This window comes from Antechinus flavipes, chromosome 5 (genome assembly GCF_016432865.1).
Source record: "Antechinus flavipes isolate AdamAnt ecotype Samford, QLD, Australia chromosome 5, AdamAnt_v2, whole genome shotgun sequence".
NCBI lineage: Eukaryota > Metazoa > Chordata > Mammalia > Dasyuromorphia > Dasyuridae > Antechinus > Antechinus flavipes.
Window position 1 is genome coordinate 283,630,589 of NC_067402.1, and position 21,233 is coordinate 283,651,821.

The 21,233-nt window shown below is 45.5% G+C and overlaps 1 protein-coding gene across 1 annotated transcript; it reads left to right on the forward strand.

The window, feature by feature from the left end:
- Positions 1-200: 200 nt before the first annotated feature.
- Positions 201-19,930, forward strand: RASD2 (RASD family member 2). Its single transcript, XM_051961623.1, has 3 exons — positions 201-475; positions 8,645-8,924; positions 14,795-19,930. The coding sequence occupies exons 2-3, from the start codon at positions 8,654-8,656 to the stop codon at positions 15,322-15,324; spliced, it is 801 nt and encodes a 266-aa protein (XP_051817583.1). The 5' UTR covers positions 201-475; positions 8,645-8,653; the 3' UTR covers positions 15,325-19,930.
- The last annotated feature ends 1,303 nt before the right edge of the window (positions 19,931-21,233 follow it).

Sequence of the window (21,233 nt, forward strand, 5' to 3'; positions counted from 1 at the left end):
TGGGAGGGAAACTGTTTACCAGGGCGTCTATGTTAGCTCCCGGAGTTTTATAACCCCTGACACCTGCCTTGGGTGAGCACACACTGTTCTCCCCCCCACCCCCCTCGCGCTTAGACTAGTGATCAGCCAGGGCAGACACACCCCCACCTCCGCCCCCCTCCCCACCCCACCTGCCAGTCCCCGGCTGCCGGCTTGATTCGCTCTGCTTGTTCGAGGAAGAAGGCGACTTGGGGAGGCTTCTCAGAGGCCAGCAGCGCCCTCGGAGCGCGCCCCATGGGGCTCGGGTCTCCGGAGCCTTCGCATCCGTCTCGGTCGATCCAGGCTTGTCCAGCAGCCGAGAGACCCCGGGGCCAGTGACTTGCGACCCGTGCGAGAGCAGCCGATCGATCGCCGGTCGCCCCGCAGTCTCCCACAGGCTTCAGGACAAACCACTGTCGCTGCATCAGGGGGTCGGGACTGCCCCCTCCACACCCAGGTAAGAGACAGGGAGACCCTCCCAGTGCAACGACGAAAGGGGCCGTCGCCCCTAAGGACACAGCATCCTAAAGTCTGAGTTGAAAGAGACCTTAGAGATCTCCGATCGCACCCCTCCCCTAGTCTGCAGATGAGGAAACGGTCTAGGGCCACTGGATTTGCACAGCTCGTGTCTGTGGGAGAATTTGAACCCAGCGCTGAGCCCAGTCTGTTCCAGAGCCCTTCCCAATATATTGTCTCTCCTTCTGAGACCAAAATTAGCGGGGGGGAGGGAGGGAAGGGTCGGAGGTTGGGGAGAGAACCGAATCAATTCCCAAGGGTTTCTGTCCTGTCCGCGGTTTTATTGCAAATATCCGACTGAGAACCTTCGCAGGGAATTTTTACCTCCAAAGGAGACATTTCTGAATGCAAATGCGTCTCTCTCTCTCTCTCTCTCTCTCTCTCTCTCTCTCTCTCTCTCTCTCTCTCTCTCTCTGTCTCTCTCTCTCTCTCTCTCTCTCTGTCTCTCTGTCTCTCTCTGTCTCTCTCTGTCTCTGTCTCCCTCTGTCTTTCTCTTTGTCTCTCTCTGTCTTTCTGTCTCTCTCTCTCTCTCTCTCTCTCTCTGTCTCTCTCTCTCTCTCTCTGTCTCCCTCTGTCTTTCTCTTTGTCTCTCTCTGTCTTTCTGTCTCTCTCTCTCTCTCTCCTTTTCTCTCTCTCCCTCTCTCTCTTTCTCTCTATCCTCTGTCTCTCAAATTTTCTTGGGGTTTTTTTGCCTTTTTTTCTTGCCTTTTCACATAGTAGGGACCATCAAGGAGAGGAAGGGGGCTCAGTTTTCTCCTCTGTAAAATGAGGGGGCTGCACTTTATAAACTCTGGTTCCATGTAACTCTAGATCTATATTCCTGTCTTTGTCCAGAAGCTTTGTGGGGCCCCTGGAGTGGACTGGGCTTGGCTCTGGGAGAAAATTCTTATTGGGCTCTTTGAATCTGAGCCAGTTTGCCCTATATAGATAGAGGCTTCAATAGCCTTTAGTTTGACAAAGACTCTCCTTCCTATCACCCTTTAAGGTCTGCAAAGCTCTTTCCTCACAACCATATGAGGTATGTGTGTTGAGGGAGAGAGGGTTATTATCCTTATTTAACAGATGGGGAAACTGAGGCCCAGAAAAAAGGAAATGACTTTCTCAGGATGGAAGGGCTGGTATGTGTCAGAACAGGAATTTAAACCCAGGTTTGACTAACTTGAAGTCCTTTGCTCTTTTCACTGGTCCATGCTGCCTCTCTCACCCTGCCAGGCGTATGGTTATGTACAGCAGCAACACTAGAGAAGGTTCACTTCAGTTGGAACAGAATCTAAGGTTTCAAGCAAAAGGGTTTCTGGGTGGATCATAGGTTCATGGGATGATAGATTTAGGTCTCTGGAAGAGATCTCAGAGGCCATCTTACCGAGAAGGAAACTGAGGCACAGAGTATTGTAGTGATTTGCCCGATTTCATTTTGTGAACAGCGTTGGAGTTTGAGCTTGAATCTTATGAATTACAAAAAAAGGGTTATGATTTCCCCCCAAGATTTCATAGCAACACAGAGATACAGTAGGGGAAAATGGAATAGGGCTGAATTTGAAACCAGATATCCTGGGTTTGAAACTCAGGCCTCCCATTATGTGTCAGAGGTTTCCTTTCCAGGTTTCCATTTTCCCCCTCTGTAAAATAAAATGGCCAGGCTAGACAATCTTCCAGTTTTGTGATCCTAAACCTCTTTTCTTCTCTGAGCCTCAGTTTCCTCATCTGTCAAACGAGACGTCAATGGCTTTTGAAATTCGGTTTTAAATCTGTGATCCTATAATTCTGTGAAAAAGGAGTGATCAAGGGAACTTTAAGATAAACAGATAAAGAGGAAGAGACAGGAGGGACAGTTCAAAATGGCCAATCAAGGCAATGTTCGCAAGCCTGATAATTTAAACATCAGACTCAAGGATGTCATACTGCCCCCTCTAGAAAAATATCTTCTCGTGAAGCATCATGGCACCAGGTGCCATCCCAGCTGTGTGTTATGGAAGAAATGTCAGTGAAGCTCCATGGGGCTGTCTGCACCGGGCAAGCTTGTCTGCCCCGTGTAGACAGCCCAAGGAAGGTTCAAAGTAATATAATAATAGTGTCTATTTCAATGATGCTGGATGGCAAAAGTCACCTCAGTTCTCTACAGAAAGTTCCCTTCCAGGGAACCATCTAGGGTAGGGAGTGTCTGAGGAGACCACTTTCCCAAGAACTGGGGGGTCATTTTCACCCATGGATGATCTTGGACTAATAGAAAAGGCCCAAGGTTCCAAGAATAATCCTCAAGACATTTCTATTTGATTCTGGAATCAGAAATCATCGAGATGGAAGAGATCTCAGAGGCCATTGTGTTCCACCCTTCCATTTTACAGATGAGGAAACTGAGGCCCAGAGAGGTTATCAGACACTTGTCTCAAGTCACACAGGTAGTAAGCTTTATAGGAACTTGAACCCAGAACCTCTGACTTCCCAGCCTCCTGCTAACCTTACCCTGGTTATACATTAGCAATGCTTATTTCTTTGCCTGGTCACATTTTAGATCATTAAAAGGTGAGACCCAAATCTATGATTTTTTTGAACTTTAATATTCTCATGGTCTGGAATCCAGGCAGATTGCTCAAGAAAAGGGGACCACAGTTAATCCCAGGATTTAGTGTTGGAAGAGACTTTTGAAATCTCCAAGCCTTCTTTTGCCTAAATGAGGAAACTGAGGCCCACAGAGGGAACCTGGGAACTGGATTTATAGGTAGACAGGTTGCCAGCCCCTCCAAAAATGCACAGGAACCGTTCCATTCCTGTCTTTCTATCCCCTCTGCCTAGAACGTTGCTGGATGCATGGGAGGGGTTTGAGTGAGTTATTGATTCCTTTGAAAAACCAGTTGTGGATTTACTGAGAGCTGATTGTAGCAGGTTCTTAGAAGCTGGCTTTGATGAGAGATGAGGGATGAGGGATGACGGTCACTCTCCTGCAGCTCAGGAGCCTCACCGAGTCATTCTCCCCATAGGATGCTAAGATTGTTTTCATCTAGTCTGGACCTGTTTCTAAATGACTCTAGCAATTGTGTGGGTGTGTGGGTATTTGTGTTTGTGTTAGGGGGAGAGTGTAGTGTCTATCCTTCCCTTGAGAGAAATTAGTAGAGAAGCTAGTGCCCCATACTACCCCCCCGCCCCCTTATCTTTCCACTGGACAGCAGAATGAAGAAGCAGAAAAAGCTGAGAGCCTGACATTGGGTTCAAGTCCTGATCTTGGACTTGAGCTCCAACATTCTTACGCTAATCAGTGCTGGTCTCATAGTGTTCAGGGAAGGGGTCTCCCCAGGAGACATAGGAGGGAGAGGTGGGAAATTTCCCAGACATAGCAGCTTCTCTCCCTTCTCTTCTTCCCATCTTCTCCTTGCTTTTCCCTGTTTCTTTCTTTAATCTCTCTCCTTTTCTCCCCATTCTCTCTTTTTCCATTTCATTCTAACTTTCTTTCATCTCCCTCTCCCTCTCATTTGTCTCTCTTCATTCTCTCTCTTCACTGTCTTTGTCTTTCTGTCTCTCTACCTGTGTCTGTCTATCTCTCCTTCTCTGTCTCTCCCTGTCTCCCCTCTCTCTTCCTCTCTTTCTTGCTCTTTCTTTTCTTTTAGCTGGAAGGCATCTTAAATGACCAGAAATGAAATGGACCTTAAAACAAGAGATGTTTCCTTCTTCCTCCTGTCTTTGCCTTTTTCTTGCTCCCTCATCTTTATCTCTCATTTCTCCCTCTCACATTCCTCTGTCTCTTTTCCTTTCTGTCTCTTTCTCCATTTCCCCCCTCTCCCTCTTTTTTCCCCTCTCTCTCTCCTCTTCTTCCCCCTTTTCCTTTATCTCTTTCTCTACTTTCTGAGTTTCTTTCATCTTACTCCCTTACCCTTCTATTTCTTTCTCATTTTATCTCTCTCATTTGTCTCTTCTCATTTATTTTCTTTTCCTCTCCATCCGAACTTCCTTCTTTCCTCCCTCCTCTCCTGTCTCTTTCCCCTTATTTCTTCCCTGTTTCTCTCATCTGTCATTCTGTCTTTTTCCCTTTTTCCATAATGAATGGTTGTTAACTGATTGACATGTTTCTTCTCACACCTTCCTCCTTTGTATATCTCTCTCTCTCTCTTTTCTTATTCTCTCCCTTTCATCATCTATCTTTATCTATTTCTCTTAAATTGTATTCTTTTTAGCTCCTTCCCATCTCTTTTCTTTTACCTTTATCTCTCCCTCTTCAATTTCTTTCCTTTTCCATTTATCTTTTTTTCCTTTCCCTCTCTACCAGTTCTCCTTCATTTCCTCTTTTTTCATCTTACCTATTTGCTTTCATAATTCTGGATCCTTGCTGAATATTAAGAGATGGCACGTGTGGGGTAGGAGTGCTGTTTGGGATTGTTTTCAGGGGATACTACCCAGAGAAAGAGCCACCTCTAATTGCCTCAGGTCTTCATCTGTCTCCATTCACCCACCAGCCTCCTAGTCTCAGATCCAAGGTTGAAACATTGGCCAATCTTTGTTGTTCCTTAAATGGAGATGTCCTAAGTGGCAGATTTCTTCCAGCTCCAGGAAGAATCTAAATAGAGATGCCTATCACCTTAGATAGGGCAGGCACAGAGCCTGGGGGGTGGTTAAATTATAAACCAACCAGAAAACCTACTAGTCCCTACTAGAGCTAAAAAAGCAAAAATGAGACTCTTCCTAACTTTCAGAAACTTATATTCTATTAAGGGGATACAACATATTTGCTGATAACTAAATAAAGAGTTGTATAATGATAAAATAAAACAAATATTTCTTTGGGGGAGTCAAGAAAGAGCTAATAAGTGGGGAACATACAAAAGATCTCTTGAATGAGGTGTTCAAGAAAGCACTCAGGCTGGGAGCATTTCATGCCAACCTATGCAAAGGCTTGAGATGGCAAATGGAGTATGAATGGCAAAGTATGATGGGAAAAACGCTGAGTTTGTTTTCCTTGGAGGTGGATTTATAGGTCACGGCATCTTGGTATATAGAATGAAACCATTTAGTCCAATCCCCTTAATTTGACAGAGAAGGAAATTGGGGCTAAAAAGAAAGAGGTGATTAGTCAATGTCATCCAGTTAGAAAAGCAGAAAAAGGACCCCAACTTTTGGCCCCTAATTCCAGCGTCCGGGAACGGAGTTGGGTGAGAATAGAATATCTCTTCTTAGGGAGATGGTAGGTGAGACTTTGGGCCCCTGGAGAAAGCAGATTGTGACTCCTGGGGCAGGGATATATCAACAAAAATGTCCATTTTCCCAGCTCCCTCCAGCCCAAAGGAAAGTTAGCATCAGCCCCAGACCAGTTTAACAGGACCAACCTGTCTGCTGCCCTGAGGGTCAAGGAAGTCTGAGGTCTGGAGTTCATTTAATAAAACCATGGTCTGGTTGAGCCAGGCTGAGCTCAGGGAAAGGGGGAAGGGCAGAGTGGCAAGGACTTTATTGCAACTACTTTGAATTTACCTTGACTTGGAATCCTATCTCCCGTGTCCCCTCCTCCAGGATGCCTTCCCTGATTGACTTTTTAAAAAAATGATATAGCATTAATATGCAAAGCTTGTCTTGATTCATCTTTATAAACTTCCTAGTATCAGGAAGAGTGCTCTACCCATATCTGACAGTCACACACAACTCCAAGGCTCAAAGGTACCTCACAGACACTAACCCCCTTCTGTTACAGATGAGGTTCACAAAGAGTGTGTCTTGCCAATGATCACACATCTAATACGCTTCAGAAGCAGTTTTTGGGACTCCAAACCCAACGGTCTTTTCGACATATCCCAATGAATGAATTATTAATACTGTGAATATTTATCGATCTAAAATGAATAACAATAATACTTGCTAGCATTTATAGAGTGCTTTAAAGATTGCAAAAGCACTTCACAAATATATTTTCATTTGATCTTGTCAACAACTCTGCGAAACAGGAGCTATTGTTATCTCCCATTTTGTAGATGAGAAAACTGAGGTTGAGAAAGCTGAAGTCCCTCCCCCAGCATCACCCAGGTAATAAACATCTGAGGCAGGATGGCTCTCTGACAAGAGCGCCAGGCTTTCTTCCCCTGTACACAAATGAATGAATGAAAGATTCCAGGTTTTCTGGGAGATGCAAATGAAATAATGTATGTAAATCACTTTGCAGGCCTTCAAGCACTATAGAAATGCCAGCCATTATTATAATTTTATGCTAATAATCTAGTGGGAGAGAAAGAATGAATATTTCTTCTAACAAGGAGACAAGGAAGGACTCCACAAATTGCATCTACATGTATATGAATCAAAATACTGTATAAGAAATGTAGGAGAGATGATTCTGACTGGGGGCACAAAGGCAATCAAGGAAGGCTTCTTGAAAGAGGTGACAATTTGAGGGAGGACTTGAAGGGGAGGGAGGATGGGATGGAAGTAGGCTGGCAAAAGAAGTCGGAGAAGCAAATAAGGCAAAATGTTTTAGGAAGAGGGAATGTTAGGAGCTCAAGTTTTGTGGAACGATTCCAGGAATATCAGTTTGTCTATGGGAGATAAGTCTGCAAAGGTAACCTTAGGAGGATTTTGAATGCCGGGATTAAGTGTCTAGACTTGCTCTGGTAGGGAATCAGAAGCCCCTCGAAGGTTTGTTTTCTGTTTCTGGATCTGAGTTCATAAGTATTGATAGGGATGGGGATGATTATAGCTTCCATTTATATAATGCTTTTTGACCATGGGAGATAAGTCTGAAAAAGTAAACTCTGGAGGGCCTTGAATGTTAGGATTAGGCTCTGGACTTGTTTTGAATAGGGAATCAGAAGTCCCTGGAAGGTCTGTTTTTTGTTTCTGTCTCTGAACTCATGAATACTGACAGGCATGGGGATGATATAGCTACCGTTTGTGTGATGCTTTAATGTTTGCAAAACATTTTATATTATCTCTCTTGATCCTCATAATAAACCTCATAATAAATACTATTATTATCTCCATTTTACAGATGAGGAAACTGAGGTAAACAGAGGTTAAGGGACCCCAAAGATTATAATACCAGTAACTGAGGCTGAATTTGAATTCAGATCTTTTAAACTTCAAATCTGGCCTTCTCTCCACTATGGTGCTTCCAGATGCTTATCTTGTTTTTTAAAGACTTCTAGCATAAAGCTTTTCCAGCTGAGCTCATGTGCCCATTCTAGTATTTAATAGCCCCTGGGGAAATTTATTCTTCCTCTCTACCTTTAGTCTCTACTAGTCAGGGAATGAATATGCATCTTCCTGCTCCATTATTTTCCATGGCAAGAGGAAAAACCTGAGTCCTCTTAGCCCACTCTAGCCCAGAAAAGAGGTTTAAGGGAGGGGAGAGCAAAGCTTGGGATTCTTCGGGGTTTGGCAAGGCAGAGGAGGAGGAGGAAAAAGACACTCAAGCTCTGCACCAAAGACTAAACCCATTGAGATAGAGGGTTATTTCCTCCCCACCAAATGCCCCTCTTCAAACTCCAGTCTAAATAGAAACAACAGAGAAAGTCCAGAGATGGCAGTCACCCTAAAAACCTCCTTATGTGACTCTTGGGCTTTTTCTATGCCCTGATCCCAGACAGAAGAACACAGCTGGGAGGGGTCTTAGAACATGGAATGGCAGAGCTGGAAGGGAACTTAGAACATGGAGTGTCAGAGCTAGGAAGGGGTTTAGAACATGGAATGGCAGAGCTGGAAGGGAACTTAGAACATGGAGTGTCAGAGCTAGGAAGGGCTTTAGAACAGGGGATGTCAGGGCTGGGCGGGAGCTTAGAACAGGGGATGTCAGGGCTGGGCGGGAGCTTAGAACAGGGGATCCAGGGCTGGGAGGGGACTTAGAGCAGGGGGTGTCAGAAGCTTAGACCAGAGGGTGTCAGAGATGGGAAGGACCTTAGAACACAGCATATTCAAGCTGAAAAGGAGAAATCACAAAAACCAAAGGGCTAGAATGCATCATAGACATCATCTAGTTAATTCCTTACTTGAACAGGATTTCTCTCACTAATCTTCTCAATGAAACAATCACTGTAAGTAAATCACCGAGCTGGAAGAGGCTACCAAGAGTGTGTCTCCCCTCTAGAATTTAGGCCTTTTCATTCACGCTTTTCACACTCCTTTCTTCCCTCCTTCCCACCAGCCCCAAGCGATGATGAAGACAACGTCCAGTGGGAACTGCGCGCTGAGCGTGCCCGCCAAGAATTCCTATCGTATGGTGGTCTTAGGGGCCTCCAGGGTGGGCAAGAGCTCCATCGTCTCGCGTTTCCTCAATGGCCGCTTTGAAGACCAGTACACTCCCACCATCGAGGACTTTCACCGAAAGGTTTACAACATCCGGGGGGACATGTATCAGCTGGACATCCTGGACACATCAGGCAACCACCCCTTCCCAGCCATGAGGAGGCTGTCCATCCTCACAGGTGAGATCCTGGAGGGGAGGAGGCAAAGGGTGGTGGACAGCGGACAGAAGGGGGAGCTACCAAGTACTTTCCCTCTCAGCCTCAGTTTACTCTTCTGTAACATGAAGGAGTCATCTTGGTCTTAAGACCACAGTCCTCCTTGGCCATCCATGTAATGTTGGTGCTCCTGGCTTTGAGGGAATAAGAACTAAGAGACCTCAGAGATTATCTTGTCCTGCTCCATTTTTTTTCAGATGGAGAAATTAAGGTGGGGGAGGTGGCTCATGGGGAGAGGGATTCATTTGTCTAAAGATACTCTTTTGGTAATTAGCGGAGGCAAGATTTGAACCCTGTTCTTCCAACAGTGATCTTGCTTTCTGTCTGGGGTGGTCATAGACTTGAGTTGGATATTTAAGGCTAAGTAGAGTTTGGATGAGGGAAGGCAGTGATAGTTTAAGCAGAAGAGACAGAAAAACAGAAAACATGTTAAGCAGTAAACGAGCATTTATTAGGCACCTACTATATTCCAAACATTCTGCTGAGCACTGGGGATTCACAAAGAGGCAAAACACATAAAAAAAAATCTTAGAATCCTAATTCTCCAGTCATTCTGGAACAAACCCCTTTCAATCAATCCATTAGTGACGCAACTCCTATGTGCCAGACACTGTGGCGGGCACTGTGGATCCGAAGACAAAATGCAAACATTCCCTGCCTTCAAGGAGCTTACAGTCAGCACTGCCTCCTATGGTTTGGCTCAAAATCCATCCATTCCCCCTCATCTTGGGGTAACTCTGGTCAATCGATCAGTCCCAAAGCATTTATTAAACACCTATTATGTGCCAGGTATGGTGCTGAGCCCTGGAGATAGAAAAAGGCAAACCAAACAGTCCCTGCCCTCAAGAAGCTTTTGTTTAAAGGCTCAGCTTCCTCCACGTCCATGTCTCATTTGACCTTGGCTGTAGCAAAGGCAGAACCGGAACAACATTTCCATTGTTGAGGTACAGAAAGCATAAGGGACAGGTAGGAGCTGGGGGTGCACCCCAAGACTCTAGATTCTTTATGAGAGCCCCAAGTAAGGTCAATCGGGACAAACCTATCACCCCAATTTGTTGGGAAAACAACCCAGAGCGCCAGCCCCAAGGTGAGTCAGCGCCAGCGTTTCTGTATGCAGAGGAGAGCACGGTGACTGATGGGTACTCGCTGGAGCTCGCAGCCTGCAGAATATGCCCCATTAATATTGCATGATGTTGTGGGGGAGGGGGAGAGCTTTCCCTGACACCACAACTCATCTGGGGCTAAGACCCAAATACATCCAATTGAATAAATGAAACATGCATTTCTATACTTAGTGCACACAGTGAGGGGGGGCAGGGAGAAGGGCATAGTGGGGGGAGTGGAAGGAGCCGGATCATTTCCAATAATTCTCTGGGGCTCAGCCAGGAGTCTGGAAATCATCCCGGGACGAGTCGCTGCCATTTCTCTCAGCCTCAGTTTCCTCCTCGTGCAAAATGCCTGAGCCCTGATTCTAATCTCTCTCCAGCCCTGAATTCTGGGAGCTAAAAAAGAGCTCCTAGAAGCATCATCCCTGATCTGAATGAACCTTGATGGGGATAAGGATTCTGAGAAGAAGCCCACACTGTGTTATGGGGGATAGCTCAGCAAAGGGAAAACAGGCTGAGCATTTGGGCAAAGTGATGGGATTGGGGGTGGGGGAACGAGAGGAAGCAGGGGAAAAGGCAGAAAGCCCTTCCTTCCTCCAAGATATGGCGAATCCAGGGGTTCATTCTGAAGGCTTTGCCTTCTCTGCCCTGAGTGAGGACTCAGGCAGAAAGGAGGGCTACCAAAAAGAGCTGCTTGATGCATAATAAACCTCTCACCCCACAGCAGCTCCTTTTATTGCTCCTCATGTCTGATCGCCTCTTCCATCAGACAACTCTTTTTTTGTTTTTTGGAAAGCAGTTGTGGATTTTCCCAGGATCCATCACTCAGCTAGTTCAAGTGTCTGAGGTCAAATTTGAATCTTTTTTTTTTTTTTTCTGAATCCAGGCCTGGTGCTCTATCCACTATAGCGCCATCTAGAGTCCCCTCACAGGAGGGCACTTAGGAAATGAAGTCTTTCCTTCTCCAGGTTATTCTTTTCCCTGATCCTGTAGGGCAAGATCTTGAGAGCTTTCACTCTGCTGGCTCTCCTCGTGACAGTTTTCCTTGTCCTTATTAGAGACAGTTAAGGGCTAGGTCTGGCATCAAGAAGCAGACATTGACTACCTCCATAATCTGTTTACCTCAATTTCCTCATCTGTAAAATGGGGTTAATAATAGCAGCCACTACTCAGGCTTGTTGTAAAGATCAAATGAAAAAGAACTAGCACATAGTGACCCCATGTTCGAACCCTACTTACTATACATTGTAGTATATTATTATTAACTATTTCTTTTTTTTTCTTAAATTCTGGTGCCATTTGCTCACTGGGGCAGAGAATGAAAACTTAAACTTTTCTAACCCCTGGGCATTATGTTTCTCATAATGGGGCTGGTGTTTTCTACTATTCAATCCACTAAAAAAATTTTTGTGAAAGAATTCTGTCCTTTCATGCTTCTCATAGTTTGTTTCCGTGAAACTGATTTTTTGGACCCTGAGAGATATACTTTACATTAATCCCTATTGCATTTTAGCCCAATGATCAAGCTAGATCTGGGGGCGGGATCCTGAACTTGTCATCCAGATGCAAACTTTTCCTTCCAGTTTTGTGTCCTTTGAAGAGCAGAAGGGCTCGAGTCACTGACACAAATCTTAAATCAAATGGGGCCAAGAATAGATCCCTGGGACACTTCCCTGGAGACCTCCTTCCGAGATGAAATATAGCCATAAACAAGGATTCTTGGAAGCTAGCCATTCAACTCGTTCCAGATCTAGCTAATTGTACAGTGGTTCTCAAACTCCGTGATCTCGTGATCCCTTTATACTCTTAAAAATTACCGAGGACCCTTTTCAATAATTACCGACTCACCTGAAAGAGCTTTTGTCTAAGTGAGTTATATCTACCAACATTTGCCACATTAGAAATGAAAACATTTTTGTTGTTGGGCTGTTGAGTCATTTCAGTCAAGAAGCAGACATTGACTACCTCCATAATCTGTTTACCTCAATTTCCTCACCTGTAAAATGGGGTTTTGTGAGCTTTTGGGGATTTTCTTGGCAAAGATATTGAAGTGGTTTGCTCATTCCTTCTCTGGCTCATTTTACAGATGAGGAAACTGAGGTAAATAGGGTTAAGTCACTTGCCCAGAGTCACACAGCCAAGAAGTATCTGAGGTTGGATTTGAACTAAGAAAAATGAGTCTTCCTGACTCCAGGCCTAGCTCTATCCACTGTACCACCTAGCTTTCCTAATTTTAATATTAATACGAAATGAGTTTTGATCTTGCAGATCCTCTGAAAGGGTCTCAGAACACACTTTGGGTACTACTAGACTGGACCCTATGGCATCATAGATTTACAGTTAACTGAAAGGGCCCTCAGAGGCCAGATCGTCCAACCCTGTCATTTTACAGATGGGGAAACTGAGGCCAAGATATTTTGGGATTATAAAATCTCAAAACTGGAGTTAAAAGGGATCTCAAAATCTGTGTAGCTCAACCTGATTATTTATAGAGGAGGAAACCCAAAGCCTGCAAGGGGGTCCCAAAGGCACACAGCTAAGCAGGAATGTGAACCTAAGTATCCTAACCACAAATTCAGCTCTCTTTCTTTCATCTCTCCATCTTTCCAGAAGAAGAGTCAAATATTTTGCTCCAATTTAAACAAAACTTATAACCTTCCCCTGATCTAACCACTTAGTGACCTTGTAACTAAAGAAAATGAGGTTTTTCTTGCATGATCTGTTCTTTATGATTCCTTCCGCTTCCCTTAGGGATGAGCTTGGGAACAAAGAAAACCCTGAAATTATTTCAGGGCGTGGGACAGCCGGGTGGTGCAGTGGGCAAAACCCTGATCCTGGAGACAGGAGGACTTGAGTTCAAATATATCTTCAGCTACTTGACACTTACTAGCTAAGTGACCAGAGGCAAGTCACTTGATCCCGTTTGCCTCAGTTTCCTCATCTGTAAAATGCAATGGCCTTGAAGGAGCCTTCCTCCTCTGATTTTTCTCTGAGCCCACGATTCTCTATGAGGGAAAACAGTTTCAGAACAACAGCTGGAGAGAGAGAAAAGGGAAGGACTGGGGAGCCAAAGTGTGTCTAAAGCAATTCTGCATTCAACACCACATCCAACGTGCCATTGGTTTGCAGGAAACGCTAAAAAGAAATCAATTCAATAGCATTGTTCTCCCCAGCTGGGAGGCAGGGCTCCATTTTGGAAGGCCAGAATGCAGTGAGAGGCGGTAGAATCCTCGGGGGTGTGGAATTATCACAATAGGACACGGCCTGGCAGCCCGAGTGGAAAATACTGCCAGGCTGACATTGCCCACAGCTCCTCTGAGAAAAAGCCATGGTAACCGCAGTAAAACCAGGGAATTATTAACAATAACAATTGCTTTTTATAGCACTTTCTTCCCTAACAATCTTGTGAGCAAGGCAGTGAAAGTTTTATTATCCCCATTTTATGGATGAGAACACTGAGACTCACCTATAACATCAGAGACTTAGAGCAGGAAGGAAGCTTAGAGGTTATTGAGCAACTTGCTCATTTTCTGAGTAAATCCATGGGATTTTCTTGTAAACGTCCCCGAGGGAAAGGTGGGCAGATGAGGAAGCTGAATGTTCAAACTCAGATCCCCATTTTACAGATGAGGAAGCTGAGACCGGCAGGAGACTCTTCCAGGATCACAAACTAGGAAGTGTGTGAGGCTGGAGTCAGGAAGATTCGAATGAAAATCCCAGCTCAGAAATTTACTAACTGTGTGATCCTGAGTGAGCTTTTTAATCTCTGGCTGCCTCATGCTCCTCAACTGTAAATGTAATTTGTCATGTCCTCAAATGTAAATTGTCATGAAGGTCAAATCAGATAATATTTGTAAGGTGCTTAGTACAGTGCCTGGCACATAGTAGATACTTAAATCTTTCTTTCCTTTCTTTCCTTTTTTCTCCCTCCCTTTCTTCCCTTTTCCCTCCTTCCTTCCTTCTCTCCTTCCTTCTTTCCTATCTTCCTTCCTTTCTTTTCTTTCTTTCTCCCTCTCTCCTTCCTTCCTTCTTTCCTTTCCTCCTTCCTTTTTTCCTTCTTTCTTTCCTTTTTTCTCCCTTCTTCATCCCTTCCTTCCTCCCTCCCTTCCTTCCTTTCTCCCTCCTTCCCTTCCTTCTTTCTTCCCTCCCTTCCTCTCTCCTTCCCTTCTTCCTTTTTTCCTTCCTCCCTTCCTCCTTCCCTCCCTTTCTCTCTCCTTCCCTTCTTCCTTCCTTCTTTCTGTCCTCTTTTTTTCTTTCTTTCTTCTTCCTTCTCTTTCTCTCTCCTTCCCTTCCTTCCTTTTTTCCCTTCTTCCTTCATCTCTTCCTCCCTCCTTCCCTTCCTTCCTTTCTTTTTCTCTCTTCCTTCATCCCTTCCTCCTTCCTTCCCTTCCTTCCTTTCTTTTTCTCTCTTCCTTCATCTCTTCCTCCCTCCTTCTCTTTCTTCCTCCTTGCCTCCCATCCTCCCTTCCTTCCTTTCTTCCTTCTGTCCTTCCTGTCTTCCTCCTTCCTCCTTCTCTCCCTTCATCCTTTGCACCCTCTATCCCTTCCTTTCTTCCTTCCATCTGAGTGCCCTATCCACCACAAGCTAAATCAGAAAAGTAAAGCACCTTGTTTCAGACCACACGTCCCAAAAATGGGCGGAGGCAGTGTTCAAAAGTAGATCCGGCACCTTTTCCCAGGATCCTGGCGTCCACTTAGACCAGCCTTCCTCTCTGCTCTCTCCCACAGGAGACGTCTTCATCCTGGTGTTCAGTCTGGATAACCGAGAGTCCTTCGACGAAGTCAAACGTCTCCAGAAGCAGATCCTCGAAGTGAAATCCTGCCTAAAGAACAAGACCAAGGAGACGGCCGACCTGCCCATGGTGATCTGCGGCAACAAGAACGATCACGGCGAGCTCTACCGCCAGGTGCCCACCACCGAGGCGGAGCTGCTCGTCTCGGGGGACGAGAACTGTGCCTATTTCGAGGTGTCGGCCAAGAAGAACACCAACGTGGATGAGATGTTCTACGTGCTCTTCAGCATGGCCAAGCTCCCTCACGAGATGAGCCCCGCCTTGCACCGGAAGATCTCCGTCCAGTACGGAGACGCCTTCCACCAGAAACCCTTCTGCATGCGCCGGGTAAAGGAGATGGATGCCTACGGGATGATCTCCCCGTTCGCCCGCCGGCCCAGCGTCAACAGCGACCTCAAATACATCAAGTCCAAAGTCTTGCGGGAGGGCCAAGCCCGAGAGAGGGAGAAATGCACCATTCAGTAAGAAGAGAGACGTCAGGAGGGCAGCCCACCCAAGCAGTGCCTTAAGGGAGATGGCTCTGGAGGATGCCCCCAGCCGTGCCAGGGGGAAGTGAGGGGAGTGGGCAGCCAGACTGCCCTCTCTCCCCTTGCAGTTGGGAGCCCAACTGCACTGGCCACAAGGGCAGCAGCCCCCTGGGCTCTGTAAATATTTCTGGGTCTTCTCTGTCGCCTCCCCCCACCTCCGATTCTCCTTTTTTTCTTCCTGGGATCTCCGACTCCCTTCACTTGGCAGAAGTGTCTCTGGCAAGGAGGAAACAGGAGAGATCTCAGCTGGGATGATGTGGATGCTGGCTCTCAGCTCCTGCGGGAGACTACCTTGTCGTACAGAATTCCGACGGGCCTTTCTCCAGAACTCAATCCAACTGAGCCTCTGAACTGGATTTCTCTCTGGGTCTGGGGACGTTTGGGCTGTCGAGGTGGAAGTCCTCCGCTTTGGGGAGGGGCGCTCTCCGCAGGAGAGAGGTGACCCCTCCCCAGAAATTTGTGATCTTATTTTCTGCTGTTGATTTTTTTCTCTCCTGATGATCCCCCCTTCCCCCCCCAAACTAGTAGTGTTTGTGTGTTTGATATGAAGTGTGTTTGATGTACCAAGAACATTTATCTTCTGAAGCTTCTTGTTTTTTTTATCATTTGTCCTTATCCCTGTGGCTGTTGTCTCTTGGATGAGGATAGAAATGGACTCCCAAATCATCGAAGCCTGGCCCACCATCCTTAGCCAGGCCATCTGCCGCCTGTTCCTTGGGGGAGCAGAGGACGCCCTCCCCAACAGCCCCACGAACCACCTGCCCCCTCCACAAACCGGGCCCCTCCCCCAGGTCCTTGCAGAAGCAGACTTCTGATTGGCGCTCATCCTAACCTCTCTTCCCAATGGCGGTGGTCTTGGACAGTCTTTCTCTACTAACTTAACCGATTCATAAAAAGGGTTCCTTTCCTTTTTATACACAGATTTGTAAAGATTCCCAAGAGGTTCCACGAAAAGGCCAGGGGATTTGGAGGCAGGGAAATCTCAGCTGGATTCCAGCTTTCCCACTTATTGACCATTATGACCTAGGGCTGGTCATGTTTACTCTGTATACCTCAGTTTCCTCATTTGTAAAATGATGAGATGAGTCTGGATGCCCTCAAAGGCCTTTTCCAACTAGGATTTTAAAAAATAACAACTGCCCAGCCCCTAGTGATTTATTGTTTGCAAAGCGTTTTCCTCGTGAGGGAGAAGGGTGGGAAGTAAACGTGAAAATCCCCCATTTTCCAGATTAGAAAGTCGAGACTTAGAAGGGTAACTGACTTAATTGGCATCACATGGCAGAGCACCATCCCAAGAACCCGCATCTTATTCCGATAGGAGTGGCCCATGTGGACACAAGGGGGAGGATCCACCCATGAGTTTGTGGCAAAGGGAGGTGCTTTATGGTTGAATTTGATAATATTCCTAAATTTGAAGCTTCATAGATCACAGATTTAGAGAATTGTGGAGTTGGAAGAGACTTTAGGGATCATCTAAGCCCATCCTTTCATTTTACAGATGGAGAAACTGAGGCTGACAAAATCCTTCTTCTTTCTCCTGCATTTTAAGGTTTACAAAGCACTTTCCTGATGATGACTCAGTAAGACTGTGCAAGCATTAAAAAAAAAAACTTCATCTTATAGATGAGCAAACTGACTCGTGTGGTGGCTGAGATTTGAACCCAGGTGCCCTGACTCCCAGCAAAGAGAATCAAGATTCTAGCTCAGGTCCTCTGATTTCAGAGGAAAAGGGACTGGATTTGGAATCACGGGACTTGGTTTCAAATCCTAGTTCAAAACTTACACGAGCATGGATGAATAATTTCATTGCTCTAAGCCTCAGTTTCCCCAAATGTAAAATGAGGGAATTGGACTAGATGAATCTTTAAATCTGTGCTCTTATGATTCAAATACAATGTTCTTTCCATTTCCCTCTGTTTTCTGGCTAAGACCCAAAGGGTTCTGGGATGGGAGGGAATGACTGACCCAAGATTCCATTGGCAAAGACAGGTTTAGAGCCAAGCATCCCCCTGCCTCCTTTGCCCACCCACCTGCCTACCCAGGTGCTCTTCTACCCAGTGAAGGAGAGCAGGAGTGGGAATTAGATATTATTATTCCATTTTGCAGATGAGAAAACTGGACCTCAGAAAGGACAAGTCTCTTAACTGGGATCACAAAGCCAGTAAATTGCAGAGCGGAGATTTGAACCCGGGTCTTCTGGCCACAAGCTTTTCGGCTCAAGAACCAATATCATGTCATAAGAGGACTGTAGACTTAGAGCTAGTCCATTTTACAGATGAGGAAACTGAGCCCCAGAGAAGGTTCCCCTAGATACAAGCATTAGTTACAGGATGTGAAACTCTCCTGAATCCAAAGCGCTCAGGTTCATAGAATTTCAAATTAAAAAGGACCTTAGAGAGTATGTTATATATTAGTCCCATTTTACAGCTAAGGAAACTGAGGTACAGTGGTTTGACCAAAGTCACAAAGATAAGAAGTAGTGAAACCAGATCTTTTGACTCCAAATTGGAAGTCTTTCCCAAGCTTAAGGTCCCCCCTCCACATACGAGTTGTCTGTAAAAATAGTGCAATTTCTTCACCTACACATGCATATATGTGCGTATATGTATATATATGATGTATGCACAAATTCAAGTGGAGAGACACAGGCACACTTCGGCCCCAATCCTATGTATATTTTGTTCATGTTGGGGACCTCTTCTCCTGCCCCTGGGCACTGCCCCTGGGTGTCTCCTGCTCCTGGGCATCTCCTGCTCTTGGGCATCTCCTGCCCCTGGGCACCGTCCCTGGGCATCTCCTGCCCCTGGGTGTCTCCTGCTCTTGGGTGTCTCCTGCCCCTGAGCACTGCCTCTGAGTGTCATCTGCCCCTGAGCATCTCCTGCCCCTGAGCATCTCCTGCCCCTGGGCACTGCCTCTGGGCATCTCCCTGATTCAGGCAGGTGAGTTCTCTGAGACACAAATGCCCTCTCCATTGGGCTTTCACCCATTTGGGTCTGAGGGAGTAAGGCCGGAGACAATCCCACTCTTCTCCCCGGCCTCCTTTTTCTCATGCAGTCCTGGCTGGCAGGGGCACATGCCCATCCAGTGACGGGACTCATTATACAAGTCATCAGCTGAGCCAAGGAGTTTCTCACTGAACCTCACTATCCCAAGTGAGACCCGATGGGGGTGAGCACTGGGATCCCACAGGAGGCAGGCAGTGAGCCCAGGTCTGACTCAAAGCCAGGGAGCTCTTTCTATGACCCCAAGGCAGCAGCGCCAACCTAGCCTCGATGTCCCCACGCGAGGGTCTTTTGGAGACTTCGCTGTCACAGAATAAATGCCGGCCTCCCCTGGATTACAGAATTTCTAAGCAATTACAACAACAATAATAACGTCCGTGTCTATAGCTGTGCCAGCTGGGCACATCTATTTCCTCAGAAAAAATTCACATATAACAGTGTGAGTATTATAGTCCCATTTTACAGATGAGGAAATGGAGTCTCACAAAGGTCAAGATGTACACTCTCATACATAACCAGGAGAAACTGGACCTGCATTTGGGGACCTTGACCGTAGGTCTGGCTTTCTGCCCACATGTCCTGTCTCTTTGGGGTACGATACAAAAAGTGCCCCCATTTGCATCCCAGTCCACTGCCCACTTTGTCCCAAGGAGGCCGCTGGGGCTTTCTAACTGCCTCCCTTCCCCCACCTCTCCATCTCCCCCAATGTAAATATATACTGTGGATAATTAAAGCTGACTTATTTATAAACCTCTCCCTTGCCTTGTATTTCCTCTCCTTCCCAGACCAGACTTCTCATTTGGGGTTGTCTCAAACACAGTATAGGTCAGGGAAGCTGGGAAGATACAGTTTAATGATAAAAATAACACTATTGAGAATATTAATATTGTTTAAAGTAATATTATCCAGAATATTCTTAATGTATTTGAATGTTATTCATAATTAAGGATGTTCTTAATTGTTATTAATATTATTCATCAGTATTAAGAATATTTTTAATATTTATAGCTCTTGTTAATATTCTTAATACTAAGGACTTTTCTCAGGCCGGGTCTTAATCACCAATAGCCTGAGAATTGGAGGGGATCTCAGAGGGCATCTCAACCCTTTTTACAAATGGGGAAACTGAGGCCCAGGGAAATGAAGAGATTCATTCAAGACCATAGAGCGTTAGAAGGTTGCTCCTCTGACCTCGGAACCCGTGCTCTTTCTTTGTCCCACTCTTCCTCCTCATTACCTTCCCATGTCCTGCTGGTGATGCTCTTTTCTCTAGCTTTCCCATCATGTCGATCTCAAGCGGATCAGACGTTGGTATCCCATCGAGCTTTTGGCTTTCGGCTCCCGAGGACGGTGGCGGCCGGAGGGTCACTGAGCTAGTTCTCTGTCGTATGTGCGATATGATACGGTGTGATATGTCACGGCCTGGGTGTACCACCGCTTAGACTGTCAGCCCTCTGAGGGCAGGGAGCCAGTCTATCTGTATGCTCTGTATAGCGTCTACCCTACTGTGAGGAGCTCAATAAATATTGAACTGCAAGACCATCTTCTTTGTCTCTGAAATAAGAAGCAGTGTGGGTTGGGGGCAGAAGTCCACATGCATCGTTTAGAAGAGGAATCCTCAAATTGTTAAGAAAAGAGTTTCTTGATGGCTGAAAAAATAACAGCGATACATCAAGTTTATTTCCATGCTAACTTGAACTCGGGAAGCCCCGAGTTCAAATCCCATCTCAGACACATACTAGTTCTGTAGCTCAAGACAAATCACTTCAGTTCTCTCATCTGTAAAATGGAAATCATAATTTCCATTTGCTGAGTTGCCATGAGAAACAAATGAGATAATCTTTGTAAAGTGCCTTATAAAGCTCAAAATATCATATAAATGAATTATTAATCAGTTGATTAATTATTAAATTAAATTTGGGGAGACTAGTGACTTAATTTCTCCAGGTCTAGTTTATTTTCTAAAAAAGAAAGAGAACAGCATTAGGCCTCTCTGCCTAACCTGCAGAGGTGTTTTGAGTCTAAAAGTAGACAATTCATGTGTGGGTTTCATTTTAAAATATAAAAAAGGATGTCTATGAGATCTTTGAGCTACGATCAAAGATTTAAACTAGAAGGGACCTTAGGTGCCATCCAGTTATTTTTACAGATGAGGAAACTGAGTCTCAGGGAGATTCAGTGATCCAGATCACTCAGCTAGTAAGGAACAGAGCTAAGATTCGATTATTATTAATAAGTTATGTAAACACATCTTGGAATCTTCCTACCTCTGCTTCCCTTGACAACCTTAGAATGTGAATGTCAGGACCCAGTCTGCTGGCTTTCCACAAATAGACAACATGACGTGTGGAGAGGGGGAAGCACGGGACTCCAGATAATGCAACCTGGACTCTAATTATTCATCCCAGCTCTGTCGCTTCTTTGCTGAGTGACCTCCGACCAAACGCCTCACCCCTGTGAGTTCTATTTCCCACATTAATAAAGTACAGGGGTTGGAATAGTCACTTTCATCTTTTAAAAAAGAGCCAATGGGTTTCTTAGGATTTAGAGGGAGAATCTTAGAGATCAGCTGATCCAGGGATCCTTAAACTTTTTGTTTGTTTCGGACCCTTCCTATAGGATCTTTCCTGTATAATCCTCCATAAAGTCTTGCTCAGAATGTTATGCCACAGTTCCCTTTAACTGTCCTGACTCGGTTTCCTTGTACAAGTTTCCCTTATCTCAGTCTCCCTAATTACTCCCCTAAGCTGTAAATCTCCCTCTGGTCCATTAAGGCTGAGGACCAATTACTCTAAGGTAATTGTTAGCCCAGGCAAGATAAACAAGAGAGTAGACCTCCTGACTC

Coding starts and splice junctions, on each gene's coding strand:
- RASD2 (XM_051961623.1), top strand. CDS start 8,654: ATGATGAAGACAACGTCCAGTGGGAACTGCGCGCTGAGCGTGCCCGCC. Junction 8,925..14,794: donor GAGGCTGTCCATCCTCACAG/GTGAGATCCTGG, acceptor TCTCTCCCACAG/GAGACGTCTTCATCCTGGTG.